The sequence below is a fragment of the Trichoderma camerunense genome, assembly GCF_050948025.1.
Source record: "Trichoderma camerunense strain CBS 138272 chromosome Unknown V8C40scaffold_25, whole genome shotgun sequence".
Lineage (NCBI taxonomy): Eukaryota > Fungi > Ascomycota > Sordariomycetes > Hypocreales > Hypocreaceae > Trichoderma > Trichoderma camerunense.
Window position 1 is genome coordinate 394641 of NW_028145345.1, and position 15540 is coordinate 410180.

The 15540-nt window shown below is 48.9% G+C and overlaps 5 protein-coding genes across 5 annotated transcripts; 1 reads left to right on the top strand and 4 right to left on the bottom strand.

The window, feature by feature from the left end:
• Positions 1 to 1081: 1081 nt before the first annotated feature.
• V8C40DRAFT_257709 (uncharacterized protein) lies at positions 1082 to 3984 on the bottom strand. Its single transcript, XM_083218556.1, has 2 exons — positions 2536 to 3984; positions 1082 to 2467 (listed from the first exon to the last, which is right to left on the bottom strand). Exons 1-2 carry the CDS (start codon positions 3608 to 3610, stop codon positions 1437 to 1439), a joined length of 2106 nt encoding a protein of 701 aa, XP_083067980.1. The 5' UTR covers positions 3611 to 3984; the 3' UTR covers positions 1082 to 1436.
• A 2032-nt stretch (positions 3985 to 6016) lies between these two features.
• V8C40DRAFT_125639 (S-adenosyl-L-methionine-dependent methyltransferase) lies at positions 6017 to 8179 on the top strand. Its single transcript, XM_083211005.1, has 4 exons — positions 6017 to 6837; positions 6927 to 7277; positions 7333 to 7512; positions 7576 to 8179. The coding sequence occupies exons 1-4, from the start codon at positions 6562 to 6564 to the stop codon at positions 8083 to 8085; spliced, it is 1317 nt and encodes a 438-aa protein (XP_083067981.1). The 5' UTR covers positions 6017 to 6561; the 3' UTR covers positions 8086 to 8179.
• On the bottom strand, positions 8180 to 9451 carry V8C40DRAFT_125645 (thioesterase family protein). Its single transcript, XM_083211006.1, has 2 exons — positions 9253 to 9451; positions 8180 to 9181 (listed from the first exon to the last, which is right to left on the bottom strand). The coding sequence occupies exons 1-2, from the start codon at positions 9362 to 9364 to the stop codon at positions 8274 to 8276; spliced, it is 1020 nt and encodes a 339-aa protein (XP_083067982.1). The 5' UTR covers positions 9365 to 9451; the 3' UTR covers positions 8180 to 8273.
• A 1074-nt stretch (positions 9452 to 10525) lies between these two features.
• V8C40DRAFT_283873 (MFS transporter) lies at positions 10526 to 12534 on the bottom strand (the record flags this gene model as incomplete). Its single annotated transcript, XM_083222053.1, has 4 exons — positions 11939 to 12534; positions 11589 to 11871; positions 10936 to 11533; positions 10526 to 10872 (listed from the first exon to the last, which is right to left on the bottom strand). Exons 1-4 carry the CDS (start codon positions 12205 to 12207, stop codon positions 10526 to 10528), a joined length of 1497 nt encoding a protein of 498 aa, XP_083067983.1. The 5' UTR covers positions 12208 to 12534.
• Positions 12535 to 13881: 1347 nt separating this feature from the next.
• Positions 13882 to 15484, bottom strand: V8C40DRAFT_257718 (uncharacterized protein; the record flags this gene model as incomplete). Its single annotated transcript, XM_083218557.1, has 3 exons — positions 14882 to 15484; positions 14398 to 14812; positions 13882 to 14345 (listed from the first exon to the last, which is right to left on the bottom strand). Coding segments are annotated over exons 1-3 (1154 nt in total), but the record flags the coding sequence as incomplete, so codon positions are not given.
• Positions 15485 to 15540: the final 56 nt, after the last annotated feature.

A 15540-nucleotide genomic window follows, 5' to 3' on the forward strand; every position in this document is an offset into this window, starting at 1 on the left:
AAAGACCCTGCTGTGAGGATTGGAAGCTGGATTGATGCTAATGCAGTACGGCATCCGGTGTATGTTGGCTGTACAAAGACGGAATACAAAGCGGAACACTTACTTACTAGGTACCTAGTATCCAGACCCAGACTAATAGCAAGCACAGGCAACATGTGCTACCACGACCACATGTGCTCAGCTATCTTACTGCTCTCCTGCTACTAAGACGACCCTTGAAGAAAAAACAAACGTTATTTTCCAGTCAACCATACGATATCCCCCGTCGTCTCGTCATCAATCGTCTCACCCAACAAACCAACCCCCAATTCCATCCACCCGCCTAACGAAAACCCCAGACCATCCAAACATCCCCCCATTCAGCCGTCTCGTCTCCGCAAAGCCGTCACATTTTCGTCTGTTCTGTTCCTCACCTAAAATACTAAACGAACGCCACATCAGGCTGCCAACGCATAAACATGCGCCGCCCCCCTAAAAAAAAAAAATTCAGTGCCAAAGCCTCGGCCGATATCCCAAAGCGGTCACTCGTTCTTGCTTACTGGGCGGAGTATCGGTTACTTTGACGCACGGAGAAATTTGGCGTGCACGAGTAAGATCAAATGGTAGCGGCGCTAAGTTTCGGGTACCTGATACGGGTCCCGAGACCTCCGTACTGCCGGTTCGGAAAGCCTTGAAGCGAGGTTGAAAAGAGCCGATAAATGCTTAGTATGAAGAAGCTATGGTGAAAGGAAGAGACTGATGAAATATGATGAAATAGCCCGATACTGAGCCTTGGGTATTTCTCAGCGAGTTATGTTCATAGGCTATCACGTTATACAGCCTGCGCACAAAAGAAGTGTACTAATACAATACTCAAGCCACCAGCGCAGAAAGCCTATCCGTACTTCTCAGGTCAAGGGATTTGACTAAGCTTTGCGAGTCAGGTGAAGGATGAGAGCTGCAGCAGGTCCTGTTCTTGCTTGCTAATGTCTGCCCTGAACGGAGCAGCGGGATTAGGCTCATGGTGGCTTATTTTCCCGTTGCTTCTGGTGTTATGTTATTGTTATTGTCAATGATGACGTAGAGTCAGATCTGACGCCTTGCGTGTCTCAGCACTTGGGCTGATGAACGTGATATCTGACGCGTTACAAATATTTATTTTTGGGCTGCCACTTCATTGACATGACCGATATTCCGAAGAAATCCCTTCCTCTTCCATTATGTAAAGTAAAATATTGACAAGTTGGTAATCATCCAGAGCCATCTCGCTTCAAGACACGCTCAAATACTCTAACATGCAATACCATTCCTGAAATCTAACAAATGTTGGCTCCGTATAACCCTTCTCTAAATATATCCAAAAAGCCCAAAAACTAATGCCATGCATGCTCCCGTAGAATCCACGTAACCAAGAATCTCGCTTATACATAAATGATAAATAAAGAGAATTCCGTTTCTCATGAGATGTAAACCGGCATTCGGCTGCCTAAAAGCTCGCTCTTAGGCAACTGGACGTCCTTCTTATTGAAGTTGTGCAACATCAGCCAACAGACCATGCGGAAAACAAGAGTGCACCAGACGTCATCGTGAGTAACGTCCAAGTCAGCGAGCGAGACGCCGCTGAGGTTGTCCTCTGATTCCGCAGCATTTCTCACCGTGATGGAAATCTCTCGCTGGCCTTCAAGATGCAGAGCCATCTCCCTCGTCGAATGCTCTCCGCCCTTGACAATGGATTCACTGGTGGGACTTTTAGGCGGGAGAAGTGAAGTATTCGAGCGGATACTTGGAGGGGCTCCAACGAGGCTGTTTCTTCGATCAGTTGTGCGAAAGGCAGTCGACACTACATGGGGCCGAATAACATCGAAATAGACGTCCATTAAAATGTCTTGTCGATCGTCGGGTCCAGCAGCGTCCATGTCCTCAAATCGCTGAAGCGGCGGCCGTGGTCGGGACTTCTCTGAAGGCGCCGGCACTTCTGGGTGGAGAGAGAGGGAATCCAAATTTTGGTCTTCTTGTTGGTTAAGAAGTCTGATAACCTCTTGGATGTGGTGTCTCAGGACGTCTTGAACAATTTCTCGCCGACGCATGTGCCTTTCCGCGCTAGAAGCTCCGTCTTGTGGCTTGTCTGAAGCCTCCTCAGCATCGTGACTGGTCTGCCTTTCTAATTTTGTCCTCGCAGTGAGGACATCATCTGTGTCATCCAATGCTGCATGGAGCGACCTCAAAAGGAGCCATCTATCAAGGCTCTTGTCGTCATCCAGATGCTCCCTTATTTGGTCAATATGTTGCCTGTAGCGTGCAATCACGATAGAGTGTTGCTTAATTCCCATGGGGTCGAATTGAGCCTTTATATAAAATGCATCAAGTATTTTGGGTAGAGAGACTGATGAATTGTCCCAGCTGTCTGGCGTGGGATTAGGCAGGTATGTGAAACTGCTGTTTTCGATATGAAAAATCCGGCTCACCATGCCTAAGATCTCGAACGATACTAGCAAGAGGTGTCAGTTTCTAATAGTAGTAAAAGGTATTGGTATCAATGGGGGAGAGAAGACATACTGGGAAAGAGGTGAGACATTCGAGTTCCGCTGTCCAAGCACATTCGAGTCGTGACATTGTTGCAACCAATTGAGGTCAAGGTTTCTGAAATCTCGCGCAAGTTACCCATCAAGAGGGTGCTGAGGTTTTGCTGCTGTTCGCCAGGGCCCTTTAATCGCCGCTTGTCGTCCTTCTCACGATAGATGGTGGGCACATAACCAAAGCACAGCTCCTTGATCTCGTCAACGGGGATGACACGATTGCGCTTAAAGGTGCACTGGCCGTTGACCTGAAAAGAGAACATGAGTCCGGGATCACTGATTCTCTCGCCCAAGATCATGAAGCCATTGCCTTCTCCCCAATAACGGTCACGCTTACGGTCGAATTCTTTCCAATACACACCGACCGCAGCCATCATTTCTATCAAGTGGCACATGGTGGTGGTGGCGTAGGGCTTGGTGATAGATGGAGGCATAGTATCCCAGCTCTTTCGTTTCCGCTGCACAGCAATAGTCAGAGTATGGTGATCCACCAATGTTGGTGGCTTTGATGGAATGCCATGCAAGTTTGCCGGAGGCCCAAAATCCTTGTATTGCTTCTCCTGCCACTCCCGCGATTCCAGCTCCATGCGCTGGGCGGCGAAGAGCAGCACATACCAGGCAGCTTTTTCATTGTCCGAAGTGTGAATCTTTTCCTTTGCGGATTTCTCCTTGTATTCCTTGCGCAGATCCAATGTCGAGGTTGAGTGTGTATCGTCCTGGGACTTTTGAGTGCCGTCGAGATAATAGATGGGGGCATCTGCCACTGGTCCGTTGGGGTTCGTGGGCGGCGACACGAAAATGACGGGCACGTCGAATTGGACCTCGAATCGCAGCTCGTCCAATCGAAACTGTCTCGTCTTGGTCAAGGCCCAGCCGCCCATGACTTTTTCGTTGCATTGAGAATATCCTTGAGCAGACGCATAATACTGCTGCAACACTTGCATAAACGTGGCTAGCAGCGCCACGACAGACACCACCAAAGCCACGATGGCCGTGATAAAATCGGAATTGTCATTGCCGCCATTGTTGCCGTTGTTGCTAGCAGTGCTGTTCATCGTAGATCGAGGCTGACTCAACTCTAAGTTGAGATCGTGCTAGGGAGCAACAGCTGCTTCGCTCGATCGAGGGATTCGTTGGGGTTTTGCTGGATCGTGGAGAGCTCATGTAGCATATGGCATCGGCAAGGCGTTTTTTCATCGGCCGCATCAATTAGGCCGCGGAGGCAAAGTCGAGGTCGAGTTGTGGCACAGATTGATTGGCAGGACAGCCCATGATCTGCCTGTTGCCTCTGCCTCTTCTGCAGTCGGTTGCCCAAGGCTCGAGGCTCTGCCAGTGGTCGCCTTTCCTATCGATTTCCAGGAGGCGAGTCAGCCCAAGAGACGAGGCGCGCGGGACGGTGCGGCGCGACCAGGCTGGCGCCATTGGCCCAGCCCCCAAGCCACCTGTGCCTTTTGACTGCTGCCATGGGCCAACTAGTGTAGCAGTAATGTAGTGAGATTGTCCATATGGCCAGAGGCGTTGGTTAGACCAGGGGTCCCCCCGCGACCCGCATCGTGGTGAGTTGCGTATAGCAGCGGATTAGTGGTATACAGTAACGGTGGACAGCATTTGAAGAGAGCTGAGGTGAAGTGAGGCGAGAGTCTCCTGAAACAGAGACAGATCAGAAACAAGGCAGATTCGGCAATGAGACGAGCAAAGGGACTGAACAGGGCGGATGACGCAGTTTGGAATGGATGATTTGGGGGATGTTTGATGCCAAGAAATCTGGAGGAGGGCTGTGGCGCTATCCTTCAACGTGGACAGCCCTCTAGCGCCCTACAATGGAGTGCTCTAGCGCCAAGGTCACCTATAAGCCTCCGCTGTAACTTGATCCATTAGCGATCTGCCTACATGAACCTCCATACATGTACCCAGACATCTATCATCGTGCTTACCCTGAGGCATCAACTCAATTTCAACATCACCGCATCAAGGCAACAAAATGCAACACCAGCTGTGGAAAAAATCAGGCAGCCATACTGAATCGTCGAGAAAATGAGAGTGAAGAAGTACGCTTTGTTGGATCTATCCCCAACAATGCTCGTAGCCGCTGGGTCGCAAATACCATCAACGGACATAACCAGCTTCACTCAGCTCGACTCAACCAACAACAGCAAATAACCTTGATTGGCTTCGTCCCATTGCAAGCGCCGCCAAGCTGCTCCTGCACGTCTCACTTCCTAATACTATGTCCCTGCCAGTCAAGATGCCGTTTCGGTCTTCCTCCACTCTCCCAGCGTCTCTGCATGTACTTGGACCAAGAAAGTGTTTCATCTGGCTTGATGGCGAGGCTTCCGTCCAGTGAGAGGCAGAGAAAGATCACCGAGACACAAACGCCACTGTCACGCCTCAGGTTCGCAGTTGGCCTCACCGCTTCTCTGTCATAACAATTTGTATCACCCTTCACGAAACGGACGGTAACAGGAATATATCGTATACGCGCTGTTTTCGTTTCCTCAATACTTGACCTGCTGGTACGACTGCCTGCGAGTGGGGAGACACAGCATCGTGCAGTCTATCAGTGCCAATCGCTGATTAGGCTATGCTTATAATCCTGGAACAGCTGGTGAATATCTCTGTTGGTTCCAACGAGCTGCTTTGCCGGGATAGGCCTTTTAGATGAATCAACTTTATTGCCTATTGGCCAGCCTTCAGCCAAATCTCGCGAATTTGGTGTGGATACGTATATGCACTCCATTTCAATCGCCGCCTTCTGCAACAGCTTGGGTCAGACATCGACCCTTCCTTGGTCGCCCAAAATATCATCTCAATTCGGTTGTCCCATTGGTATGTATGGAGCAGCGGAGAAAGAGAATTGATTCAAGTATTGATATGTTGATGAACTGTCCCGCGATGGGCATTCTCCCAGCTGGTTAAGCCAGAATGATTACTTATCACCATTCTCAGCGCTGCTGTGTAACAGAATATCACAACGAAAAGCCTCCCAAGAGAAATATAGCAACCGCCTAGCTGGTATCAGAAACTGTCTTGGCCATTGCGACGACGCCATCATATATCAAGTACATTTCTATGTCTGTGAGGAGGGTTCCATATCACGGCGGCGAGCGTTTGTGCTTTTTCTTGACCTCGGCCTCGCTCCTCGATCCGGTCCGCCCGCGTCCAAAGGTTGAAAAGGCGTTGGTTTGCTCGACTTGAAGAAATCAAACCAAAGTGTCCCAAAGTGGAGAACAAAAAGAGTATCGCTTACGCTCGTTTGTCCGTTCGTATGTCAATCTCGGGGCGTTTGTTGCTGTGCATTCGCGCAGTCTGATAACCGAGTGCGGCGGGCGGCAACTCCATGCAGCGTGTCTCTACCCACATCACGGCACGAACAGGCTAGCTACCGCGAGGCTATTAAAAGAACTCTTGGGCAAGATACAGCATCAACGCCAACGACAAGATATTGCAATAGGATATTGTCAGATTCTGCTATATGATACATCTCACACTTCCTTCAAAGACCAAGGAAAAAAGAAGACCGCCCTCAAACTCCAAGATATCGGTGTTAACATCTGTGGAGCAGCCATCCATCCCTTCCCGCTAGTTATTTGAACGCGACCAACAACATATTCATCTGGCCAATAATTCCCTTCTCCATGGCAAAGAACAGTGGAGCATGCAGTGTGATACAGACGTGCGGTTCCGCGGATTATCTCGAGCATGTGCTTGTCATATTAAGCAATATCGGAAACGGTGTTGGTCGGCCGATGCAGACAATAGTGAGCCCAAGAAATGAGGTGGTGGAGGGAGCCGACCCTTGTCCTGACAGATTGATTGAAAACTTTCCATCTTATAAATTTCCAATCATCTTTCATAATAGAAGAAAATCCTTGACTTTTCTCTTTCATCGGTCTCCTCATTCGTTGCGAGTCTTCGCTCCATCTTCACTCCAAGAGAACTTCGATTCGTCCTCCTGTCCTCGTGCTTGACCTGAACACTCGTAAATTCAGAATCAAGTCTATGAATCATGGGCTCACTAGCAAAGGCAACTGCCGAGTCATCCGTTGACCGGTTGACGATACTGTCGAAAGCAATCGATGAGAAGACGCGAATCTTGGCCAATAAATTGCGAGAAAAAGGCCTTGGTGCTCCTTCTTTCCAAGCAGATGGCCTTTCAGATTTCCCTCTCAACGAAGTAGATGATGAAGCCATCAAGGTTAGGCAAGAGATTATAGCGCTGACCAAAGATCTTCATGATCTTGTCTTGGGTCCTCGCGAATGGCTAAAGACCATGGCCTGGGACGTAAGTTGCGATTCTCAATGCTTTGACTCATAGATATGCCAAAAATGTCTGAACATGGAGTGGAAAACTTTATTAACTGTTTCTTTTAGGCCGTCAGCTACATTCCTTTGCATGCTATATGCGAGTTCAAGATTGCAGAGGCCGTGCCATTGATGGGGTCAATCACGTATGAAGACCTTGCGGTTGAAGTACACCATTTAAGTGGCACTGCCATCTTACCGTTGGATCTCCGGCGTCTGCTGCGCCTTGCTATTACCAACAACATGTTTCACGAGCCAAAGATTGGTTCAGTTGCTCATAACCGGACATCTTTACTTCTACTAAACGATACGGCATTAGCCAACTGGGCAGCCTTTTTCACAATGGATATGATGGGCCCTGTGGCCAACACAGTTACAGCTATGAAGAAGTGGCCCGGATCCCAAGAGGCCAACGAGACGGTAAGGGGAAAGACAACGAGCATAATGAATACATGCTAATCCACTGGCACCACAGGGAGTCAACATTACATTTAACCATAATGACAGCTTTTTCGACCACTTACAGGCGGACGAGGCACTGGCGAGGCGGTATGCTACAATGCTGCAGTCTCATGGTAGTCGAGAAGGGTACGACATATCGTATACCGTTTCGGGGTATCCGTGGGCGAGGCTTGGCTCTTCAACTGTTGTCGATGTAAGCATATAGTTGCCTCTTTCCTACTTCTCCAAGAATTCACTTGCTTACTTACGAAACCAGATGGGTGGCAGCGAAGGAGTTGTGTCATTTGCCGTGGCGGAACAATTTCCCCAGCTGCGGTTCATCGTACAAGATTTGGCTGGCATGCGCACGCCCGAAGCCATAGACAAGATACCCAAGAATCTCACCGATCGAGTATCCCTGACTACGCACGACTTTTTCCAGCCTCAGACAGAAAATGCGGATGCATACTTGTTTCGACACATCTTCCATGCGTTCTCGGACAAGTATGCCATTGACATTCTCCGCGCGCTGATTCCCGCTCTGCGACCAGGAGCTCGCGTCATCATTAACGATATTGTTTTGCCAGCTCCGGGTTTGCTCTCGCAGTTAGAGGAGAAGAGTATTCGGACGATGGATGTACTGATGAAGGCTGTTTGTAATTCTAGGGAGCGGGAGGTGGATGACTGGAGGAGCCTGTTTGAGCAGGCGGATAAGCGATTTCGATGGCAAGGTGCCTGGAAGTCGAGTGGCAAGCTGTGGTTCATAGAGAGTATATGGGAGCCTTGAATTAGTGTTGTTGAGCTGATGCTTCTACACGTGGCATATTCAGCCAGCATGTGGATGATACTCATGGGGGTTTCTGGATATTCTATGTCATGTTCTGTATTGAATTCCAATTCTAGAATGAAATGTACCATGTATTCTGTACAAATCAGGACCATTAAACAATTAATAATATAATATACCCGCGCTCCTCACATCTTGTATGTAATTCCAGCCAACGGAGCCCTCTTGGCTGTATTCTTCTCAGAGTTGACCAACATGGCCACATGATGACTCAAAGCGACCAAATCGCCCGCTCTATCAAGGACAATAACCTCGACGTCAAACCGACCGTTGTAAATCTGCTTCGCCGACGTTCGCACAAAGAGCCACCGCTCGCCCTCCGCCGGCAACGCCTTCTTCACCTCCAGGTTCATAGCCAACGTAGGATACCACAACGCAGTCTTGCGCGTGAATTCGCCCCCTGCAACAGGAGGATCGTCCTTGGATCGAGGACGGTGTAGCTCGGGGATGAAAGCCGCCGTACAGTCGACGACGAAGCCTAAGGATGTAGCTTTCAATGGCTCGCCGTTGCTGGTACACATCCACAGGTCAAACGAGGAGTCGGTTCCTGATTTCGCAAAGGCGGCCCGGTTGTAAAAGAAGCGAAGCTGCTGCACGGCAGTAACTCTCCGCTGAATCACGAGGTCCAGGGCTCCCCATTCCGGATCCTTGTTGGCGAGCATCTTGTCAAAGTCAGCCGGTGGCGGCAACCGAGGCTGCAGCGACCATCCAGTGGGCAGGCTGATGCCGTTTTCCGCGGCAATGCTCCTGTTTGTCAGATACGCAGCGACGACTCTCTCCGACTTTGGCGTTCCGGACTGCGAGCCTGTCGAGATCCATGGCGCTTGGGATAGTAGGTTGCCCTGGTAGAGCGTGATGTGCAGCACGGAGATTGAGCGGCCGGGCTTCACTTCCTCGACGACGAGAACAGCCGGGCCGGAGATGGTGCGGTTGAGAAACTCCCAGTGGGCGGTGATTGTGTCTGTGAGGTTCTTGTGTGCGAGATATTCTTTTGCTACACGCAGGAAGACGGAGGCAACGTAGCCGCCATTGGGGACTGAGTTGATGGAGGTTGTCAACTTTCATGTGATAATAACGGATAATGTGAACGCGTTGTATGATACTTACCGGCGCCTATGCAGAAGCTGGGCGAGAGATTTGCAGCAAACGTCCTGTCGTCAAGCCTTTGAATGGCGGTTTCTTCCTCCAAAGAGGCGGGAATCTTTGCCTCGGCAGTCATTTCGCCTCTTCCTTTTATTATCAACACGAGCCGTAAGTTGTTGATGAATGTAAGTTGTCAATTACTACCCGACGGCAGAATCACTTCTCGTCACTGACTGTCCCGTTGTGTTTCGGTGAAACTGTCACGGCTATGAATCACTCAAAGACACCGACACCGAGACCGACGAAACTAATCACCAATTTCCAGCTTTTGAATGCCCTCGCACCCCGTGCATATCGCCGGTCCGTTCCCGAACCGAGGCAACCCCACCCCCAGCGTTGGCGATTGTATCGGCTTGACTGGCTTGTTTACTAACCAGCTGAAACTGGAATATGCCTGTTTCGATGTAGATTGAATGCTGAGTGGCTTCTTTAGTGGCTAAGGGGTTTGTTTCCAGAAGGGGAAACGAACGGCTCTGGTGGATTCTGCTTGTAGATTCAATATTACATGTGCTAACGCTTTGATTTTGTGGGGAAATCTTGGTAAATTTGGGGTAATGAAAGGCCGACATGATTAATACATACCCGGGAATACATCATCAATACCCAATGAGATTGCACATTTCAAACGTAATTATACAAGGATAACTCGGTTCTATTTGGCTTTGAAGATAATTGCCGAGCTTAGACAATCTTGCTTGAATTGATGTCTATTAGACTCTTTGCTCTCGGACCCATATCTGTAGGGCATGCACAGCATTTTTAACGTCACCCAAAAACCTTGGGGGATTATTGGGATCTGATTGGTAACAGTAGGCTAGAGAGACCATCAGCTTTGTTCACACATTTTGGAGCTCACCAATGACACCACCCAAAGCCTCACGGAGTAAAGGCTATGGTAGAAACACCCGCGAATCTTTTTTCACAGCGTTTTTAACTTCCCCCAAGGTCTTGGGATATGATTGAGACCCAATTATTGAGCGTCCAGCCGCAGCCGCATAACGGCAAAGCCGCTGCCATGCTAGACTTTCACAGCATTCTTAACCTCTCCCAAGGCCTTAGGGATGATTGAGACAATTAACCCGGAAACCCTTATCAATGGAATACCGAGTATTCACCGAACAAGGATACATGCCAAAATCATGAGTGGGCATATTTTCAATTTCCAAGTAATTTATATTCTAAAATGTATTAACTTGCCAGATACATGCGCGTCATGCTAACTCGCTGGTCTGCATTTTTATGCTCTAGTCTCTTTGTTTGCCTGCGGTCTCTCATCGTCTACTGGCGCAAACTTGGACATCTTTCTCAAAGTAAGGCCATACTTCATAAACAAAAATGGCACCGGAATGGCAATAACCGCAACGCCTCCCAACAAAGACATTGCGGGACCGACTCCCAAGTTATTAAACATGGGCGTAGCTGCCAGGGGAAATGAAGCCGCTAGAGCGCTTCGTAGAAGTGTATTGGCGGATGTCGCACTTGCGGCGTATAAGCGGTACGTGTCGACGAGGAAGTTGATGCATTGCTGGAAGATGATGTTGAAACCGGCTCCGATAAAGACAGCTGCCAATACGGGCACGACCCCTGGCACTCATGTTAGCATAATCGGGGTGATCATGATCAAATCTAACAGCGTCACAAACTCACAGTGTATCTTTGGATTTGCCGTCCATCCAAACCAGAATAAGCCAATGGCAAAGACAATGCCACCGATGGCCATTGGAGCGCAACGAGCCTCTGGTACAGGCTTTCCTCCCGCAGCGTCGACGAGTCGTGCGTATCGTGGTTGATTCGCCAGGTTAACAAGCATGGCGCAGCCCACACCAGTTAAAAGTGCCAGGAACGGCAACGAGCTTGTTACCAGACCCCATCCCCTGTGTTGGGCAAAGACAATGGGGAATACCTCCAACGTCATGTACAGCAGGCCGTAGACAAAAGACGCGTATAATGCTATACATGTCACCATTGGCTCCGTGAATAGCATGCGAAGAGGCCGAGAGAGATGCTTGGTAACGATGATTTTGGGCGAAAGTTTGGTCATTTCGTGAGGGTGATAGTAGGCTTGGTTCCCTGTCTCCTTACGCAGACGCTCTGCCTTTCTCTTTAACAGTACAGGGGCATAAGTCTCTGGCAAGAAGATCAAAATTATGGTGGTAACCGTAAATGTCCAGATAGCTTGGATGTACTGGGTCCAACGCCAACCAAGATGAGGATTCACCGTCAAGGATGCGCCGATAACAGGACCCTAGAACTTGTTTAGACGAGTTTGATCAGCGAGACATTACAGGGATATATCATACCAGAGTAGGGCCGCCGACAACAGCAAGGGCATAAAACACCACTGCCGTTCCGCGAACTTTCGGGGGCCAGATGTCGCCCATGATTGCTCCCACGTTGCTCACCGGCGACGAAGCAAACAGTCCAGCGAAATACCGTGTTATCAGAACAGACTGGATGTTTTGACTTGTTGCCGCGCCTATCGAGAATAACCCGACTGCCATCATTGGGAAGATTAAAGAAACTCGCCGACCCCATAGCTCAGAGATTGGCGCCCAGCAGAGCGGCCCAAACGCGAATCCCAGACTACTCAGTATCGCGGTTAGAACTACACAGTTTCTTTGAACGGATTAAGTGAAGGGCATTAACTAACATGTAAAGCGAGATGCAGAGGACAGAAACCTCGTGGCCGATGTGAAAGACCTTTTGAAGCGTCGGTTCGGTGGGAGCCATTATGCTTGATCCCACACTGGCTGCCATGGCAATCATTCCCAATTGCAGGGTGATGAAAGCCCTGTACTTCGTGGACCAGTTGAATGGATTGGCGGGCTCATTTTCATCCCACTTGACCAGAATCGGGGTTGGTGTTGTTGCTTCATCTTCTGCTGGCGAAGTGCTTTCTTCATGCAACAAGGTGGTCATGAGTGATCTGTGTTGGTAGGTAGAAGACGCGTCTTGGATGAGAAATAAGAGGCAACCAGCTCAGAGTTTCAATGTACTGTGTAGCCTAGAAGATTAAAAGAGAGTTTTAGAAGTAAAGCGAGAGGTGTGGCAAGCAGCATCTAAGAAGAGCTAGCTACAATCAATCGAAGATTTTCATACACTAAGACGAGGGTGTGTGTCAGATGAAACATGAATCTAGAAGTTATTCCAGGGTGAATGAAACGAAAGAATCTTTTCCCCAGGTTGTGGTAGAGAGATTGATAACTCTTCATATTTTTTCCATCCGCGTCTCTTTGCGGGACTACTCAACCGGCCGGAATGGATTTCCGACGCAGGGGCAAAAGCCGTGACTGAGGACCTTTATAGCGTCATACGTTTTGTAGGGCACGGCAGTTTGTTCCGAGATATCCGCAGTAGCCGCTGGCTATTAGCAATAAGATTGCTTGAGAGTATTACAAGATGTTACAAGACAAATGAATGAATTTGATCGTTGTTGTTTTTTTGGATCTAAAAATCATTATATTTGAGAAATTTCCAGCAGACCTTCATATTTGATTCTTAATCGCCCGTCTGTGTCGTTGCTACTTCAGTGTTATATGAGGCTGGTGTGTAGCCGAACAAGTTGTAATTGTACAATTCTAGACTATCTGGTTTCCACATGTTGACAAACTCACCAAGGTATGAGCTGTAATGGAAGCATATCTCGATTCTAAAGAGTGACCGTGATTTTCATTACTTGGATTGAAGACTTTAGGTCATTTTCTCATGACAATAGTAGAGAAATATCGAAATCTCAGCCTGCGGTAGAGGAAGCTCTGTGTTGATAGCCACTGCAATTCTCCGGAGCGAAGAGCAAAAAGTTAAACATATAGCCGGAAGTTTACGCTATTATTCTAAGGTTGGATGAGTATTTCCTTTTTATAATTACTTCATAACCCTTCTTTTTTAACATTCCAAAAGTGAAGCTTTCGCGGCAAATGCGGATATTGCGGAGCATCATCAGCGCCCAGCCGGAACGCCCAGCCGGAAAGGTGGGTAAACGCCCCCCGAAGCCGTGAACTATCCCCGATCATAAGCAGATCAGATAAGCCGAAGAGATTATCTATTCTAATCTGCTCCATCGAATAGTTTACGGAAGCGGATTAGAACTGCATCTGAAGCACTATACAAGATAACAAATCGGATGTACGACAATCCTAAAGGGCAATTGATCGTCTTTGGGAAGGATTGGCCTGTTGATGCAATATCTGTAAGACATTTGGACATTGAACTATTTGCCTAAAAGGTTTCTGGCTAAATGATCAATGGAGACAGCGACAACCAATTGTCTGCACACCATCTGAAACCACCTATTTATTTGAGTGAGAGTGCCTTGCGTGAGGTTGTCTGTCCCAGTCGGCTGCAGTGGAATCGCCATAAGATATTGAACCATTCGCACACGTCATTTTCATATCGACTAGGAAAACATTAATTTGACTTCATTCTGCCATCTCACCGCCTCCCGTCTTTTCACAGCATTTTTAACTTCACCCAAGGCCGCATCCCCCTCTAACCGCAATAGTTCCGTTTGCTATTCTCCAAGTTTACTTGTACACGTGCAATCTTCTCTGATGGCAACTATTTGCCACAGTGACAGTGATCTCTTGCTATCGTCTATTAGGGAGGGACTCAGAGGCTTCGACCTATCCACAACTGGAAGAAACTGGAAATGGTCATTCTAACAGTGCTAGCAGTTATAATGGAGTAGAAATCACTCTTTAGGCCCTCTTGAAAGGGACTTGAAAAACTAATTGGTAAATGATGAAACGACAAGCTATGGGCCACATAATATCTTGAAACAAAAGACACGTTTATACGCCAAACAAGGCTTCAACGCTTGATCCTCCATTTACCCACAACGCAAGACCGTTCTCACTCAAACGTCACCCGAATCACCTGAATATGGTTATTGTTCGTATACGCAATCGTCAGCGTCTTGCCCGTCTCATCCAAAAACGGGTACGCAACCCCGGCATACACGAACCCCCCATCAATCGGCTCTGCCTCAAACACTTCTCGGTCTTCACTCCACGGTCCTTCTAGTTTCTCCGCCGTTCGCAATGCCACCTTTGGGCCATCTAGATGAACAGTCAGCTTAGCTTGTCCCAAGGAAGTCTGTACAGCACTTACTCAAATGAACATAAATATAACACTTGAACCACTCGCTATACACAACCTGCCCCTGTCCAGCTCCCCACATCACCGCCGTCTCAGGATTATGCTCATTCAACATCTCGCTCCGCCATCCCCTTTCTCTCCCCCACCAGTATTCATACTTGTCTAGATCAAACGCTTCTGCCGCCTTGACCCGAGTCTGATATATATACTCCGTGGCCGGCCACTCTGTCACGGTCTTGGGTGGATGGCCCCAGGCGTAGATGTACTCGCTGTTCACATCTCTGTAAGCAGCAATGTCGCCGTACTTGGCCGTCGTAGAGCAATCCCACCACCAGCCGTGTTCTCCTAGGCGCTTGGTGGTAGTGGGGACGCCGTCTATAACTTCGACACGGGCGATGCCAGCGTGACGATAGTTTTCATGCTCGTTCTTGGAGTGTGTTCGTGTCAGCAGATACCAAACTGATCACATCAAACCCATCCGCTCTTCGTAACTCACAATCAAATAATACACTGCTCCAACGCCCTCCCCATAGCCATCAACCTCAACAAGACTCGTCCCCCCAAACCCAAACAAATTCGTCTCCCCCCACCGCTCCTCAAACGGCGTAAACTGCAACGGATGCGCCACCGGCTCGTCGTCATTCAGATGCACAAACCTAACCACCAGCGGATCATCCGTCAACACTGCCACCGAGTTCCGCACCATGCCGTGGAATCCTTCCGGATCCGGGTCCAAATCCGGGTCCGTCACCCCGGGACTGCACCACAGCGTGTCGCCGTACACGCCGAACCACTGGCCGCCGATGTGGCCCGCGAAGCCGAGGTCTCGGCGGACGGCCGTGTTGCTGGACTTTTGCTCGCCGAGATATTCGGTGATGAAGCCAAGGATGGGGTTGGAGCCTGCTGGTTGGGTGTTGTCGATGCCGGACCAGGGTTTGGGCTGAGGAGGAGTTTGGGGTTGCTCTTCGGGTTGAGTGGCATCGTCGCTCTTTTTCCCGGTTAGAGTCTGGAGTAGTTTCTTGAAGCCCGCCATGGTGATGTTGAGAGTTGTAAATATATAGCTTCCCAGACAAGTACGCAATTGGAATATGAGAGACGAATGAAAACAAAATCTACTCAAAATAAAACCACTTTGCTGAAGTATCAATCCTATAG

What these genes read in the sequence shown, in the direction of transcription:
- V8C40DRAFT_257709 (XM_083218556.1), bottom strand. Translation starts at nt 3,610, where the DNA reads ATGAACAGCACTGCTAGCAACAACGGCAACAATGGCGGCAATGACAAT. An exon ending in AATGTCTCACCTCTTTCCCA is followed by an intron (nt 2,468 to 2,535) that starts GTATGTCTTCTC and finishes ACCTCTTGCTAG; the next exon opens with TATCGTTCGAGATCTTAGGC.
- V8C40DRAFT_125645 (XM_083211006.1), bottom strand. Translation starts at nt 9,364, where the DNA reads ATGACTGCCGAGGCAAAGATTCCCGCCTCTTTGGAGGAAGAAACCGCC. An exon ending in CAGCTTCTGCATAGGCGCCG is followed by an intron (nt 9,182 to 9,252) that starts GTAAGTATCATA and finishes CCATCAACTCAG; the next exon opens with TCCCCAATGGCGGCTACGTT.
- V8C40DRAFT_125639 (XM_083211005.1), top strand. Translation starts at nt 6,562, where the DNA reads ATGGGCTCACTAGCAAAGGCAACTGCCGAGTCATCCGTTGACCGGTTG. An exon ending in CCCAAGAGGCCAACGAGACG is followed by an intron (nt 7,278 to 7,332) that starts GTAAGGGGAAAG and finishes CTGGCACCACAG; the next exon opens with GGAGTCAACATTACATTTAA. An exon ending in GCTCTTCAACTGTTGTCGAT is followed by an intron (nt 7,513 to 7,575) that starts GTAAGCATATAG and finishes TTACGAAACCAG; the next exon opens with ATGGGTGGCAGCGAAGGAGT.